Source organism: Vigna unguiculata, chromosome 4, assembly GCF_037176805.1.
Source record: "Vigna unguiculata cultivar grain cowpea cultivar isolate G323 ecotype 2 chromosome 4, ASM3717680v1, whole genome shotgun sequence".
Lineage (NCBI taxonomy): Eukaryota > Viridiplantae > Streptophyta > Magnoliopsida > Fabales > Fabaceae > Vigna > Vigna unguiculata.
The window spans coordinates 6,168,579-6,185,874 of NC_140795.1; the positions used below are offsets into that span (position 1 = coordinate 6,168,579).

The following is a 17,296-nucleotide window of genomic DNA, read 5'->3' on the forward strand; positions in this document are numbered from 1 at the left end:
AGAAATGTTCCAAACGTAAAAACAATGGTAATTAATTTAATTCATTGTAGTATCAACCAATATTTTACAATTGGATTTGACAAAATGTTAAATGTTTTGAATTTACTTTTGCATAATTTTCAAAACATTTTTTTTTCATTTAACAAATAATAAAATAATCTGATACGTTATAGAACCTTATAATAGGATTAACCTGTTAGATTCACTCATAATTAATCAACAATCAATATTAACTTGTAACTTTTGTGCGTAACCAGAAATATCTGAAACATAATGATAGATTACCATTGTCAAAACTTGAATTTTGTTTTTTTTTTATCAGCACTGAATTGTGATTTATACTAAAATAATGATTTTTTATTGAGCAAATAGAAGAAAAAAACACAAATATATGTAAGTTGATTTAACTCCTCAAAACTATTTTTTTAGGGCTTAAAAATAATTCAATAAACATAAATATAAAACCCTAAAACTTAATCGTAGAGAAATTCATTTTAGTTTCAGAAATTTAATGTCGGTTAAAAATAACATTGTTTAAATTGAAGGAAAAATAAATAAAACTTGAGGTAGTAAAACTAAAATTATTCTGAACTTTAGAGAATAAAAATATTATTAAATAAAGAATCACCAAATTACTCTAATTAAATTTTAATATTTTAGAAATAAACAAAAGAACTTGTATATAAATAATTTCTGCATAAAAAAACCCATGACAATATAACGGTCCAAACCCTAAGTGGAAACAGAATTTCAGATTACATCACATGTATAAAAAACCTCACCCACACCAAAACTAGCCGTTAGAACAAAGAGCGTCTTTCTCTTCTTCTTACGCTCTCTGCACACACAAAATTTCATTCATTTTCTCTTCGCCATTTTCAATCCAATTCAATCAAATTCATTTTCTTCTCTCTCTCTCTCTGATTCTCAGAATCCATTTCGATTGCAAATGGAACTAGCAAGCAATAACAGTAATCAATCAACGACCGCCACTCCTTCAAAGAAAAAAAATTCAGAAAACACAGAGAATTTGAACCCTAATGTGCCTCATCGAGGCCTTTCTTCAAAATCCCCTGCTTTGAAACCTTTCAAGCCAAACAACACGAACCCAGTTGTGCAATCGCCGCAGAACAGGATCAGGCAGAGGAAGTTCGTGGTGGCCAAGAAGAATAATCGAAAGGGTTCTCGAAACGATGCCGTTTCGTGCAAATGCAAGCACAACGGTGGCGCCAAGTGTGTTTGCGTGGCGTACCAGACCCTGAGGGCTTCCCAGGAAGAGTTTTTCCTCAAAGAGAGGAAGGACTTCGGTGAGGAAGAAGAAGAAGAAGAAGAGGCAAAAGATGAAAAGGGTTATGATTTTGAAACGGAGGGAACAAAAAGTGAGACTGTGGAAGATGAAGAAAAAGAAGACGGAGGTTCCACTGTGAAACGGAGGAGGGAGAGGGACAGGTTGTTGGAAGAGGCAAGGAACAGTGTCCCTGAAAATGGGTTTGGAAAGGTTATGCATTTGGTTAAGGCCTTTGAGAGGCTTCTCACTATACCAAAAAACTCAAAGGAAAAAGATCACACGGAGGATCAAGATCAGGATCACGATCTTGGAGAGAAAAGGGATAAGAACAAGGTGATGAAATGGGCATTGCCAGGGTTGCAATTTGAACAACAGGCACTTGAAGCTACTTCTGGTTCCGGTTCTTCTTCGTTTTGTTATAATTCTGATTTGGTTTTGACGTCTGAGAACCTTGGTTTGGATCAGGGAATATCAGTTTCTTCGTCTTGGGACAGTAGCCGTGCAAGGTTTGACTTTAGGTTCTATTTGATTAGATCAAGGGCAAAACTTAGAAGCAATTTTTTTAACTGTTTTTGGTATTGTTCTCCAAACGCAATTTGTGTTATTGACTTTGGTAATAGTTACAGTATAAGTTTACATCTAGGTCAGCATATGTCCCCCAAGGTTAAACTTCAATTTTGATTAGAAAACAGTGCCAAAAGTTCCTCTGGGATGGTATCTAAGTATTTTGCTTAGATTAATGATGTCTTTTGGTTTGTATGTCATTTGTTATTATGTTGGCTTTTGTTTATTTGTGTATTGTTTTTTGTCTTTGTTGGTGCTGCTGCAGTGTGTCGAGTAGGACTTCTGGGGGTAGAAGGAGCAGGAGAAATGTAAGACTTTAGTTGCTTTTTCTCATTATATGATTGAGTAATGGTTAATGAATTCACAAATGGGATTTTGAATCTTAACTGTTGGTTTTCTTCAGAGCTCAGAGTCATCTGGAACTTTTGGAGGGAAGAGGTGGAAGAGGAAAGAGAGGGTAAGAGTCACTAGGCAACAACCATTTAAGTTAAGGACAGAGGTAATTTACGATGATTGGCTGAGTTTTTATGATCTCTTTTGCTTTTATTTTTTCAATGACTTTGGAGTCTGGAGAGTAACATTTGTAATGCAATGACTGTAGCAAAGGGGAAAGTTGAAAGAGGAAGAATTTATGAAAAAAATACAAGAGATGACGGCAGAAGAAGAAAGGATGAGAGTACCAATTGCTCAAGGTCTTCCATGGACAACGGATGAACCTGAGGTGAGACCATTTGTTCAATCAAGTCCTTAGTTTGGAATCATAAGACACATTTGGCCTGAAGATTACTTGTTTACCATTTGCACAGCTTAATTTCTTTTGGTGTCACTTGTTAGAGAACTTGTCATTTTTAATTACTTAGAACGGATTACTTAGCTTAATGTCTTTCAGTGTCACTTTTTACAGTTCTTGTCATGCTTAATTGCTAAATATTATAGATTACTTAGTTTGATATCTCTCTTTTGGTGCCACTTGTTACAGTGCCTGTTGAAACCTGCAGTTAAAGAAAGTACAAAGCCTGTTGATCCAAAGCTTCATAGTGATATTCGGGCAATTGATCGTGCCGAATTTGATCAGCAGGTGCCTCTTTTATCCATTTCTTCCCCTCTTTCTATTTGATTACCTGGTATTTTCTTTAGTTTTACTTTAGTTAGTGCAATATTTTGTGGGTGTATTTATACATACTACTAAACTAAGTGTTCATATTTTTAACTGCTAAATTCAGTTGAGCCACTGATATATCTTTCATTGGGTACAAAATACATGATTGTAGAGAACACAACCAATATGTATCATTTGATGGATTTTTAATTGTATAGGTTGCAGAGAAAATGAGCTTCATTGAACAACTCAAGTTGGAGAGGGAAAGACTACAGAAGGTACAATATCTAACTAGCATCTTTCTGTCTTTAATCAGTGAGACATGCACTGAGTTACCATGTTTTCTTTAATCCAAAATGCTGATTTCTCTTGTACTTCACTTTTCTACAGTTGGCAGAAGAGGAAGAGATCAAAAGATTGAGGAAAGAACTCATTCCAAAAGCTCAACCAATGCCATACTTTGATAGACCTTTTGTCCCAAGGAGGTAATGGCTGCAAAAACATAGAACATGTTTTTGCAAACTCCGTCTCTCATTTGTTTTTTTCTTCTGAATAGGTCAATGAAGCATCCAACAATACCAAGAGAACCCAAGCTTCATCTACCCCAAGTTCAACACAAGAAGATCAAGTGCTTGTTGTCATGGAATGACATGAACCCCTACTCCTCATATCTCAACTAAGCATCCAATGGACACTTGCTGATATGATGAAGTGAATGAATGTTCATTTTTCCATAATGCTTTTTTGTACATGGCCAACTCAATATATATGGTTGCAAATTCTTTTTTGCCAAGTATATCAATGTTACTCCATGGACAATCACAGTTTGAGATCTTCATTGAAATGCAAATTAGTTCACTTTGTACTACATACAATTTACCTTTTTCTTGTTGTGAATTTGCTGTTAGGTCAATCATTGTAAAATGCATGTTACTTGTAGTATATTATGATATTTAGAAAATGGGTTCCAAACAAGTTCAAATTAATAATAATATTAAGTTTGTTAAATCATTTTGTAGTTTGTTTTTCACACTCCTCTAAAGTTAGAGAGTGATATGTATTTTTAAGAGGGTGGTGTGTGGGTCAAATGTTGAAGAAGAGGAAGAGAGAAATAACAGAACAATTATTTACTTTATTGATTTTATAGATTGTTTTGGTACATTTTTTAAAAAATTTCACACTAAAATTTTTAACTATTAATTGTTAAATTACATCGGCCAACACATGCTCGTCGCTATTTAAGATTTATATTTTAATAAAAATTAAACAATATATTTATTGGGAAATAATATACTTAATGAATGAAACACAATAATATATTTATTGGGAAATAATATAGTTATTGATCTAAATGTTGCTTCAATTTTCAACGTATAAAGTAATATAAACCAAACACATTAATGTAAAGTTCAACTGAAACAAAACAAAATGGATAAAAATTAAACGTTATGTTATCAGATAAAACTCAATAATACTATGAAATATTAATAATTATTACTTGAGCCGTGATTAACATGAAAAATGGGAATTAATATAATTATGAAGATTTCTATGTAAATTCATATATGTATTAACTACACAACAAACCTCCCAAAAAATTTATATCATTCCTAATCAATCGCCCTGTATCTAGACTTGTAATACCTACCTTGAAAAACATGCTACATATAGCGACATCTTAGAATTACCATACAAATAAATAAACTAAGTGGTGACTTATGATAGGTATTAATTTTTTAACATTCATATAAATGTTAATTATCTCGGTCTTATTACTTAAAAAAGACCAAAACCATAGCTTTGCTTGATCACTTTAAGATCCCTCACTGTTTACCTAGGTTTTATATCGCGCTTTGGTTTGATTTTCAGCAAGTCCTTTTTTTCTTATTATTTTGTTTTTTTTCACGTTTTCTTATAGGGCAATGTGCAATAGATAAATAACAGAGCTGAACAGGGAGGTTTAATATAATTATGAGATTGGAGAATATAACACAATGAGAACTTGAATCAAAACCTTAAGACCAAAACTCCAAATCCAAACTAGAAAAAAACTTCAACATTTAACAAAACAAATCATAAAATTCTCAGCAAACAATACTTAATTTTTCCTTGATTCCAATTCTACTAATAAGCAAACATACATCCTAGAGTATGCATTATCGATTCTCAATAACATGTTCAAGCAGCAACCACAATTCGCCCAGCAACTTGGTCAAGATCCCTTCGACCACTAGAAGTGATTTTCCTACCTCTGCAATGAAAATATAAGGCACAAAAAACTTTGAATACCAGAACAGAATTAAGATACAAAAGACAAATAAATGCTTAAAGAACCAACGAGAAGAAAGGATGTCTCAATGTTAACAATGGCAGATGGCTGAATATGGCACAAGGCAAACTAGCATCATATAGACACACCATTGCATTTACGACACCATCAAAACCATATAAAAACACCTTTGAACTTACGGCGCCACCTTAGTGGGCCTGCATATTCAGAAATTGTGTATGGTGAATGACAAAAAGCCAATATGCCAGTCTGCCATGGCACAACCATTGAATGACAACATACTTAAGTTAAAAAACTTGGTATTTACTCCATTAGAACTTTTGGCATGTATTTAAGAATTGAAGCATGAATTACCCTTTAGTATCAATCTCAACAATGTTCATGATCTCCAACTGTTGCAGAATGTGTCTGGCGATAGCACCACTGCTCTTGCAGAAATGTGGGGGGCGACTTCCATTCCTCTTGCTTCCACCATAGATCCTCTGGAAAGCACCAACACCAAGACCACCTCTCAAATAGATCTTTCTTGCCATTGAGGCTGCAATCAAGGTTGAATTCAATTAGTCCAGCAGAATAGAATGACCAAAGTGAATATTATATAACTTTTGTTACCATAAACTCACCAGCTCTAACGTAATACCAGTCAGGATCATATGGGGCCAATTCCTTAAATTTGGCTGTTTTTACAATATCAGTCCACTCAGGAAGCTCCATCTGTTGAATGAACTAAACTTTTAGAAACTAGAACAAAAAATCATTCAAGGTTCAAATGCCAAACACTTAGTTACTACTCAAGTAAACTCTAGGAATCAGCGGATACAACATTGATAGACATTTGCAGTACAACAGAAACAGGATTCAACCTCAAATTAAGATGTCAATGAAATAAATTGTAACTACCATTCAAGACTATGGAATGAAAAACCAAAGCAAACAAATATCTTCCGTACACCATTATACAACACTTCTAACTCATATCACATCCAAATGTAAAATAACTCTACCCGGTTTTCCACCCACATAACCACTTTTGAGATCTCCACTGCCACAATTAAGGCCACGCTTGTCCGCAAAAACAAATATTGTTACACAAACACAGTCTCCATCAAAAATTATATCCAGAGGTATAGTTAATAACATACTTACACAAATTAAGAACATTAGGTCACCAGTACAACAATGGATCCCCTTAATACAAGACACGACATTTAATGTAAAGGTTTACCCCAGAATAAACATAATGCAACCAAAAAGATATTACTATCATAATAGTTAAAGAAACATCAGACTACACAAACAACCCAGACAAGTAAAAGAATTCGATGATGAGAAAAAGAGGAATTTCGAAAGACCGAGAAAGTAAAAACGATGAGAGACGTGGAAAATCTAAACCTTGCCAGAACGTTTCAAGTGGGAAGCGTAAGCCTTCACAAAATCGTGTGGCGACACATCCTTAACGGTCCTCGCTGTTGCCATTGATGAATCACAGAAAAAAGAAAAAAATAGGTCTCTCAGAACTCAATCTCACTCTGGTCACTCTGGTAGGGTGAAAGAGGCATTATGTGTTGTTCACAGTTGTTATAAATCAATCTCAGATTAGGGTTTTCGCTTCTTCTTGGGTCATGACCGACCCGATTCTATTGGGCTTAAATCTGTTTCATTTTAACTTGTTTTTTCCAAAGCCGAGTCCATTGGTATGCTAAATTTTCTTTTTACTTCTCTGTGAATATTTTTACAGATAAAATTATTCTGAATATAAAATCTTCTTTCATATATTCGAATATAAATAAGTAAAAAATATTTGTAATTACTTTGCAAATAAATTACTCCAACAATCATTTAGATTTTAAAAAAATATTTTCTTTTGTACGATAATAATATGAACTAGTTTTACTGATATTATATAAAATATTAGACCGACACTTTTTTTATATTAAATATATTTTACATACAATTTTATTTTATATTTATAAGGGAGATTATCATAAATATCAAGAAAATTAAGAATGATCGAAGCATGCATGAAAGGAAATTCCATCCAGTGTTAGACTGCAAAATTTATAATTTTTTAAATAAATTTAAGTTATTCGATTTAAATTCCTTTATAAATTATAACAAAAATAAAAAAAATGACTTGTCACTATTTACTTTGGATATATACTAATATTTATATCCGTGCAATGCACGGAATTTTTAAAAGAAAATAATAAATATTTTTTTTATTGAATTTTTGTATTATAACTAATAAACTGTCTGTAAAGAAATAATTAAATTCTTTTATTCGTATAACAATTATAAACAACTACGTGAGTGTAAACATATATAGTCCAATAAAATGACTTTATCATAGAAATGATAATTATCTAATATGTATTTCAATATTTTAAAATTGAGATAAAATAAAGATAAAAGAAGATTTTATCATATGTGTATATATATATATATATATATATTAAAACAAAATATATATTATCTTCATTCATATGTAGTTTTATTAAAATTAATAATTTTAATTATATAATAAATTTTAATAAAAAATAGCATATTATGATATATTTTAAATTTAATATATAAAAAATATAAGATTATTGTAAGATATATTTTAAATATAATAACTTAAGTTAAATAGAAATTTAATAAATTAAATGACAAATTTATACATTAATTTAGTTATTAATATTATTATATTGACATGTTATATTAATAAATGTTATTTTTACGGAATAGGTAAATTATTGTCCTTATATACTATAAAAGACAATTATTCATTCTTTCGTGTATTGTTGTCACTTATTTATCAATTTTAATGTTTTCAAGGATAACATTATCTTTGTTTCTAAAATGTCATGTAATATTCCGTAGGTTAGTCTTGTTTCTAAAATTTCTTGTAAAAATTTCTAGATTATTTTTGTTTTCAAATTTTTATTTGGGTTAAATTTTCTTAAATTTAAACATAAAATCTATATTTTAAACTTTGATATACCTTTTCTTTAAACTTAAAAGATAAATAAATTTAATTGTTTTAACCCGACGTGAAATGTGTTTTTAAGTATTAGATAAACTGATATTTAAACTTTTGAGTTGAAACATATTAAATAATATAAATTACTCATATTATTTAACAAGTAAAATAAAATTTACATCATCATATCTTTATTTTTATTTTAGTTTAAATATTGAAATATATGAAAAGTTATGATGAAAACGGATTTTAATTTTAAATTTAAATTTAAATATTAAAAACATATTTAATTAATTTTATATTATATTATATTATATTATATTTTATATATATATATATATATATATATATATATATATATCCATCCATCCGTATCATAAGCCATTTAATTCCTCACACCAAATCACAACAAATTATTATCTTTTGCTTCTAAAATTATATGTAATATTATTTATATTTATTATCTTTTATTATTAGTTATCATTTATTATTATTAATAATGCTATTGTTATTTTATTTTATTATTTAAGTAAAATATATATTATTAATAAACTCATATTATATATACAAATATATATATATATATATATATATATATATATATATGTATAATATAATATAATTTTATCTAAAATTCATCTTTGTAAAATAAAATTTTGAATAATTTGTAATAAACAGTAAAAAATATGTAATTAGCTTTTTACACTTATTTTTAAACACAAGTTCTAAATAATTAAGAATTGATTTGAATATTTTATAAGTAATTAAAAGAGATTAATTAATTAATTAAAAAAATTATCTTTTTCACACAAAATCTTGCTCAGTATTCATGATAAAGTAAATGTTAATATTTTTATTTTATTATATAAAAATAATATTGATATTTGTATGCTATAAATAGAATATATTATTTACCAAATTAAATTTAAATTTCACTTCTAATTTCATAAATTTTATTTATCTATTTTAAAATAACATTGAAAATTTTTATGAGTTAGTTTATAAAAATTAAAATTACTACAATAAATATAGGAAATATATATATATATATATGAATGTCATTTTAAATCAACTATTCATTCTATTAATTAAATAGAAAATATTATATATATATATATATATATATATATATATATATATATATATATATATATATATATATTATTTATCTATGATTTTTATTCATATGTAATTTTATTAAGATTAACAATTTTAATTATATAATAAATTTTAATAAAATTAGCATATCTATGAATTAAATCAGATGTATTTTTAAATGTATATGGGGAGAGAAAGAGGAAGTTCATTTTTTTTCATTATAAAAAACTATAAAAATTAAATTAAGATTACTGTAAGATAATATTTTAAATAATTTAATTTAAATATAAATCTTCATCAATTAAATGAATATTTTATACGTTAATATACATATTAATATTATTATTTTAAAATATTATTTATAAATGATTGCAAATTATTATCCTTATAGAATATGTAAATCATTGTCCATGTAATATTCCTAATTTTATTGTGTATATTTATTATAATTTATTATGAGTTTCTTAATTATTATTATTATTATTATTAATTATGTTATTGTTATTTTATTATTTAAGTAAATATGTATAATGACTTGATTTTATTTGTTGTTTGGTCACTTAATAATGCAGCATAATAAGGTCTTTAGGACTCCAAATGGAGAAGTTAGAACTACTACCTGTCATTTTTCTTCATTCTTTCTTTTTGTATATTTTTTTTTTTTCTATTTTGAATATATTTTTTAATTAATTGTACAAGAAGATGAATGGTGCAACTCTGATGAAAAACTTTAAAAAGAATTAGAACTAAAATTCAGGACATTCATAAACCTTTTCAAGACCTTTAACTTTATTTTTTCATCAATATCATTATTTAATAATTAGGGTTAAATATGATTTTGGTTTTTCGAGTTTCGGTGAATTCTGGAATTAGTTTCTCTTCAAAATTTTATACCAATTTAGTATTCGTCTTTAAAAATGCATGAATTTAGTCATTCTTACCAAATTTTATCAAGTTTATTTGACATTTTAAACGCATTTATGATAATATTTGATTTTACATTGAAGCGAAGATGTGCCAAACGGTGTAAACAATTCATATACTATCATGAAATGGGCTTGAAACGTCATATAAACTTAATAAAATTGGGTTAAAATGACTAAATTCATGTATTTTTAAAAATGAATAACTAAATTGGTCAAAAGTTTTGAAAAATGGACTAATTTCAAATTTGACTGAAATTTGAGGGACCAAAAACATATTTAACCCTAAGAATTATAATATTTTGTTAAATTAAGAATTAAAATAAATTATTAATCAGATTAAATAATTTTTTTTAATTCAAATTAAACTATTCTGATGAGTTGATTTGTTGACCAAGTTTAGATAGTATCAAGATAAAATCATTTAACTAAAATTCTTTATAAAAAATACTATTACGTATTATCTTATTATCCATCTAGAATTTTGTTTTCTATTAGTTGAAATGTATTTCAAAAGTTGTTATTAAATAGCATTTGATCTGTTTTTCAATAATTTTATGATTCTTAGCCATCATAATCTATCTACTGCTTCACTCAAAGAAATCAACAGTAATTATGGAATAAATCAACATAACACTTGGAAAATCAATGTTAAGAAATATTATTTTCTTTGAAAGTGGAAAAAGAAATAAAGACCATTGTTCTTTTACCTAAAGTGGTTAAATTTTACCTCTCGTTCTTTTACCTAAAACATTCATAAGCTAAATTAATGAAATTAATTATTACTGCTCCATGCTTCAGTTTAAAATAAGCAATGTTTACTATTCCTACTTTTCAAAAAATTAAACATAAAAACAAAATACAATATTTATACTCATTTACAAAATACAATATTCTATCAACAATTCTGTAGTTAAGCACGTGATTACCAAATCTGATAACATTCTTTGTCTATCGGGAATAATAATTTGTATTAAGCTCTCAAAACTTGCACTATATAACATAAAAATCTCATGAGAGAAGAATTATGTACAGACAAAAAAAAAGTCACTTAGTATATTTTGGTAAGAAAATGTTTTAGCACCTAAACAAAATACATTATCTAGAGTTCACAATAATCATACTTTATGTTCCTTAAAACCTTGTTGATATGTTATAGAGATATTATGTCATAGAATTAATAGGTTTCACATATTTCATTTCATTCATTAATGTTTTGTCATTTACATAAAAGCAAAGGTTATATATATCAAGATGAAGGAATCATATGTACATATCAAACCTTACACGTAGACAAAGGATAAGACAAAACTATAACAAATTCTAACAATAAAAGATATTTATTTGGTAATATCCCCTCTCAAGCGGGACAATGAACATCTAACAGTCCTAGCTTGGAGACATAGTGTGTGAATGTTTTGGGATGAAGAGCCTTAGTAAACATATCAGCTAGCTGTGCAGAAGAAGGAATTGGCAGCAGATGAATAATACCACTTTGGATCTTCTCACGAGTGACATGACAATCAATTTCTATGTGCTTTGTTCGTTCATGAAAGGTTGGATTGTGAGCCAAATATATAGCAGATTGGTTGTCACAAAAAACTGAAATAGGAGCAGCACTAGAAACTTTTAAATTAGTGAGTAAATAATGAAGCCATTGTAACTCACAACTCAGAGTTGCAAGAGCTCTATATTCAGCTTCAAAGGAAGACCGAGATACTGTGGTTTGCTTCTTGGTTTTCCAAGAAATTAATGAAGAGCCAAGAAAAACACAATATCTGGTAATGGATTTCCGAGTTTCCATACAATAACCCTGATCAGAATCTGCAAAACTTGAAGGAATAAGAGATGAGTTGGCAGCAAAATGAAGACCTTTAGCAGGAGATCCTTTGAGATAACGTAGCACTCTCATGACAGCATGATAATGAGTATCCAAGGGTTGAGAAACATATTGGCTCAGCTGTTGAGTGACAAAAACTAGGTTTGGTCTGGTGATTGTAAGATACATCAGCTGGCCAATCAACCTGCAATAAATTTGAGGGTTAGATAAAGGATTTCCGGAGGAGCTATTTAGTTTGGTGGAAGGCTCCATAGGAGTGGAAGGATTTCCTCCAATATTTCTAGTGCATATTTCCTCTGATTGACCACAATACCAGATGAAGAACGTGATATTTCAAGCCCTAAAATATAACAAAGTTGTCCTAGATTTTTAATGTTGAATTCATTGTCCAGATGTGTCTTGACATATTCAATTTCATTAAGATCATTTCCTGCAAGAACTATGTCATCAACATAGATTAATAAAGCAGTGAAAGATACCCTTGTATTCTTTATGAAGAGAGAATGATCAACCGACAATTGGGTGAATTTAAAAGCTAATAAGGTTGTGGTAAGCTTGGCATACCACTATCTACTAGCTTGTTTCAGCCCATACAAGAACTTTTGCAATTTACAGACCTTATTTGGATGGGAAGGTGCTATGCCAGGGGGTAAATTCATGTAGACTTCTTCATGTAGTTCACCATGCAAAAAAGCATTATTAACATCTAACTATTCAAGGAACCAGTTTTTGGCAGCAGCTATGGCAAGGATGACTCTTACTGTTGTGAGTTTTGCAACAGGAGAAAAAGGATCAAAATAATCCACCCCTTTAAGTTGTGTATATCCCTTGGCGACCAATCGAGCCTTGTGCCTTTCTATACTACCATCAACATGAAATTTGATCTTATAAACCTACTTACAATCAGTAAGCCTTTTATTAGGGGGAAGATCAACTATTTCCCAAGTGTGGTTTTGCTCCAGAGCTGCAATCTCATAATTCATAGCTTGCACCCAATAGTCCAATTTAGAATCTTGAGTATATATTTTTGGCTCAATTAAAGAAGATACAGAATAACAAAAATTTCTATAATTGGGAGAGCATTTTTTATAAGATAAAAAGGAAGATAAAAGATAAGGAAGGGAAGAAGAATTGCTACCGGATGACATATCAATATTGCAAGCAGCAGACATGTAGCAGTGATAATCTCTCAAGTAGTGTGGTCGTCGTTTTTGTCGCATGGAGTGTCGAGGCGTTTGTGGAGCAGGGAGGTGTGATGTTGGATCAGTAGTATGATTTGAGTCATCTACTTCTTCTTCTAGATTTGGAAAAATGATGGGTTCGTTTTTATCAAAGAAGACAGTATTATCACAAATTGGTTTTGGCATACTTTGACTAATCATATTAGATTCAACTTCTGATTTAAAAGGAAAAGAAGTTTCATAAAAAAACACATTTCTTGAGACAAAAATTTGTGTACATTGAATATCATAGAACAAGTATCCTTTAGTCCCATCTTTATATCCAATAAAAACAGTTTTTTCTAGCCCTTGGAGATAATTTAGTTCGACCATGTTCCAAAGTGGTTGAGTAAGCCAAACAACCAAAAACTTTTAAGTGATTTAAGTCAGGTTGTTGTTTATAAAGAACAATATAAGGGCATTTATTTTACAGCAAAGGTGTAGGCAATCTATTAATGAGATGAACTGAATGAATGATAGCATAAGACCAAAGAGATTTTGGTAAATTAGCTTAAAACATCAAAGCCCTTGCAACATTCATGATATGTTGATGCTTTCGCTCAACAATACCATTTTGTTGTGGTGTTTCAACACATGTTGTTTGATGATAAATTCCTTTGGCAAGATGAAAGTCTATCATCAAAAATTCTGGTCCATTATCACTTCGGATTGCCTTAAGCTTTGCATCAAATTGGGTTTCAATGTAATTAACAAAATTCTTTAAGTGATCTCTGGTTTGACTTTTATGTTTCATTAATTTAATCCATGTAAACCGTGAAAAATCATCAATGATGGTTAAAAAATATTTATAACCCGTAATGGAGGTGGTGGAACATGGTCCCCAAATATTAACATATAAAAGTTCAAAGATTTGCATTGATTTAGTTGTACTAGAAACAAAAGGGAGCTTCCTTTGTCTAGCAAATTAGCATACATCACAAGCATATGAATTTTGGAAGGTTACTAAAGCAAACTGTGTAGACAATAACTTGTGAAAATTGTTCGTTTAACCCTTTGAGGAAACGAATGACATAGTCTTGATCTCTATATTTCTTATACGCTTGGGTTGCTTCGCATGTGCAGGGTATTGAACACTTGCAAATTAAAATTGGTCTATAATTGTCAAACTCATCCCATAGACTTTTCAGTTGAGTGAAATATTGACAAACATTGAATGTGTCTTACTGCAATCGAAAAATTTCTTCTTGAAGGTCAGAAACACTAAATATATCAGCTTGAGAAAAGTGATCATGAAGATCCTGCCAAACCTCTGAAGGTCAATCGATCCAAAGAATGGACTGTAGAATGGAGTCATCAATGGATCTATGAATCCAGCCGAGAACCATATTGTTGCATCGCTCCCATGCTTCATAGGACGTATTTGTTGGTGACAAAGGTTGAAGGCTGTTGTACTACACCTAGGCGGCCTAACAAAAAACACCTACACTTCTCATCCTTTGCCGCTATAGATACACCGACACAGGCTAAAGGACTAGTGTACTACACCTAGGCGGCCTAACCTGACTACAACCATGAAATTCGCATATATAACCCCTCAAGGACGCAAACAATCACCATATATGTCGAACAAGCAAGAGTAAGCGGCCTAAGCCGCTAACTTAAGAAAATCAAACGAGAACTTGATAGACTTAAAACACTAGTAGCCAGGCCCTTAGGGCCCACAATAATCAAATAATGGGGCTTGGGCTTGGTCCAGGCCCATCTGCAGCCCAATCAAGAGCCTAACCCATGACATGGCCAGACATAATTATTAATATATAAATATGCATGGACTCCACCAATTAAAGGTACGCATTCATTAATCCTTTAATCACGAGATTTGACTTTCTGAGAATTCTTAGCTAACTTGAGCGTCAGAGTTTCCTCCGCAAGTAACCCCTCCCGGGTCTAGATCGGTCCAAGCCGGGGCACCAACAGATAGCATATGCAAGCCAGAAGAAAACTTACTAGAGAGATTGCGGATTGAGGTAAGGTGATATTCGTGTCTGACATCTCTTATTTATTCTCCGCAGGAACAATTGCCATCTACAAGCTTCAACTTGTTTTTGGAGAGAAGAGCGAGCTTCATAGCTCTTGCCCAAGCATGGTAGTTTCGTCCATTTAGAGGTGGTGAGACTAAAGCTTGTGAGGGTGATTCATTGGCATGAAGATAAAGAGGGTTTGAAGGGTTGGTGAGGTAATCATTGTCAGGAGAGCTCTGGTGAGCCATCGTGATTTAAGAAAAGAAAGGAAAGACAAAGATTTGTCAATATTTTGGCCACCAGAACTCCCTAGGGAGCTCTGATACCATCATAAAATTCATAGGTTTTATAGATTTCACAGAGAAAAGATTTGTCATTCATTAATGTTTTGTCATTTACATAAAGGCAAAGGTCATATATATCAAGATGAAGGAATCATCCGTACATAACAAACCTTACACGTAGACAAAGGATAAGACAAAACTGTAACAAATTCTAACAATAAAAGATATTTATTTGGTAATATTATATGAAAGTTAATTTACAACGGCTTACTTTATTTAAATAATTTTGAAACAATTTTTTATATTTAATTATAGAAAAAATATATTTAAATTCTTTATTCTAAGAATAAAATTAGCCGAAAAAAAATTGAAAATGCAAACATAATAAAAATTAGAGGAAATTTGATTCGAATCCTCTCTTATTATTTTCAAAATTCTAACATATGATAGAAAAATTTCCATAATATTATGTAACCTATATAGTTTTCACTAGGTATGTCGCATGTAATCATGAAAAAACAACTACTTTTGCAAAAATAATTTATGATGTTTTTTTCTTCAAAAGGAATTTACTAAACACGCCTATTGTCTCACGTTAAAATTTAGCATTATAATAAGAACCAACAAATGAACAAAACTAAATGAACAAAACTAAATTGATAACCAAACAAACTTCACAAGGTATTGAGAGTTTTATATAATGACTAGTTATTTATTTTAATATTTTTAAATTATTATTTATCTTTTTGGTAATAAACATTTTTAAGATAATTATCGATTATCCAAATAATGACAAAGTAGTGTATTTGGAAAACAAAATCTTTATTAAATGAATGACTATATATGTCCGGTACCAACATGACTTTTATGTTTGGAAACAAAATAATTGATATTTTCTTCATCTTATATATAAGAAAATTTTAAATTAAAAGTTAAAACACTATAAAAGGTGAATTTGGCAGGTAGAAAGAATAAAGGAGATTTTTTTTTACAAGAGAATTATATTATTATCCATAAGCAACAAGAGTGCACCCAAAAATCGCTTGGCGGCTGTTGCGGCTATTAGGCGACATGAAGGGTGTTGCCCAATTTCTGGGTTTTTATGGGTTCCTGTGGCACATTGGGTTATTTTGTGATTTCATTCTTTCTCGTTGGAATGCTTAGTGCTATAAATTGATTTGATATGCTATTGTTTGATGATCATTTGGTACCTAATAATTATATAAACATGAGGATTCAATAAGGGTTGAGGTTGATTTGGAAACATGATGTGCATATTTCAATTATGTGAATTTCATGATTGTATGAGTTAATTGTATATTCATGCATGTTGAAAACGTGATTGGATCTGGTTCCTATGCAATTAGAGAACTAGATCGCGTCTTTGGGGGATTTGGGGTTCCTCGCAAGTGCAAAATCTTATTTTGCTTACGAACCTAATGCACCGCCTAGTGGTAAGGATGTACCGCCAGGCGACGCGGGATAACACAACAGAATAAGTGGTCTATGTTGTGTTGGTGCAGATGGGATACTTATCTGAATGATTAATTGTGAATTATGTATGTATTAATGGGATCAAATTGGACCAAGTGTAATGTGGTGGGTTTAATGCACCAATATGATTGGATAGTTATGCTAAAATTTGGTTTTTGGGTGATGTATTAGATTAAAAAGGAATGTTGCAGGTATTGTTTTCGGGGGTAAGTTTAATGTGGCATTAGTTGGAAGTGGGTTCTATTTTGAGTC

General features: G+C 30.2%; 2 protein-coding genes across 2 annotated transcripts; one reads left to right on the plus strand and one right to left on the minus strand.

Moving 5' to 3' along the window:
* Positions 1-797: 797 nt before the first annotated feature.
* On the plus strand, positions 798-3,819 carry LOC114181548 (TPX2 (targeting protein for Xklp2) protein family). Its single transcript, XM_028068028.2, has 8 exons — positions 798-1,794; positions 2,118-2,160; positions 2,256-2,351; positions 2,454-2,573; positions 2,832-2,930; positions 3,170-3,229; positions 3,342-3,436; positions 3,508-3,819. Exons 1-8 carry the CDS (start codon positions 950-952, stop codon positions 3,629-3,631), a joined length of 1,482 nt encoding a protein of 493 aa, XP_027923829.1. The 5' UTR covers positions 798-949; the 3' UTR covers positions 3,632-3,819.
* A 1,070-nt stretch (positions 3,820-4,889) lies between these two features.
* On the minus strand, positions 4,890-6,826 carry LOC114180310 (small ribosomal subunit protein eS19z). The gene is made up of 4 exons (XM_028066604.2): positions 6,634-6,826; positions 5,865-5,955; positions 5,596-5,779; positions 4,890-5,202 (listed from the first exon to the last, which is right to left on the minus strand). The coding sequence occupies exons 1-4, from the start codon at positions 6,715-6,717 to the stop codon at positions 5,130-5,132; spliced, it is 432 nt and encodes a 143-aa protein (XP_027922405.1). The 5' UTR covers positions 6,718-6,826; the 3' UTR covers positions 4,890-5,129.
* Positions 6,827-17,296: the final 10,470 nt, after the last annotated feature.

Coding starts and splice junctions, on each gene's coding strand:
- LOC114181548 (XM_028068028.2), top strand. CDS start 950: ATGGAACTAGCAAGCAATAACAGTAATCAATCAACGACCGCCACTCCT. Junction 1,795..2,117: donor TGGGACAGTAGCCGTGCAAG/GTTTGACTTTAG, acceptor GTGCTGCTGCAG/TGTGTCGAGTAGGACTTCTG. Junction 3,437..3,507: donor AGACCTTTTGTCCCAAGGAG/GTAATGGCTGCA, acceptor TCTTCTGAATAG/GTCAATGAAGCATCCAACAA.
- LOC114180310 (XM_028066604.2), bottom strand. CDS start 6,717: ATGGCAACAGCGAGGACCGTTAAGGATGTGTCGCCACACGATTTTGTG. Junction 5,780..5,864: donor CTGGTATTACGTTAGAGCTG/GTGAGTTTATGG, acceptor CCTTGATTGCAG/CCTCAATGGCAAGAAAGATC. Junction 5,203..5,595: donor GTTGAGATTGATACTAAAGG/GTAATTCATGCT, acceptor TTTTCATTGCAG/AGGTAGGAAAATCACTTCTA.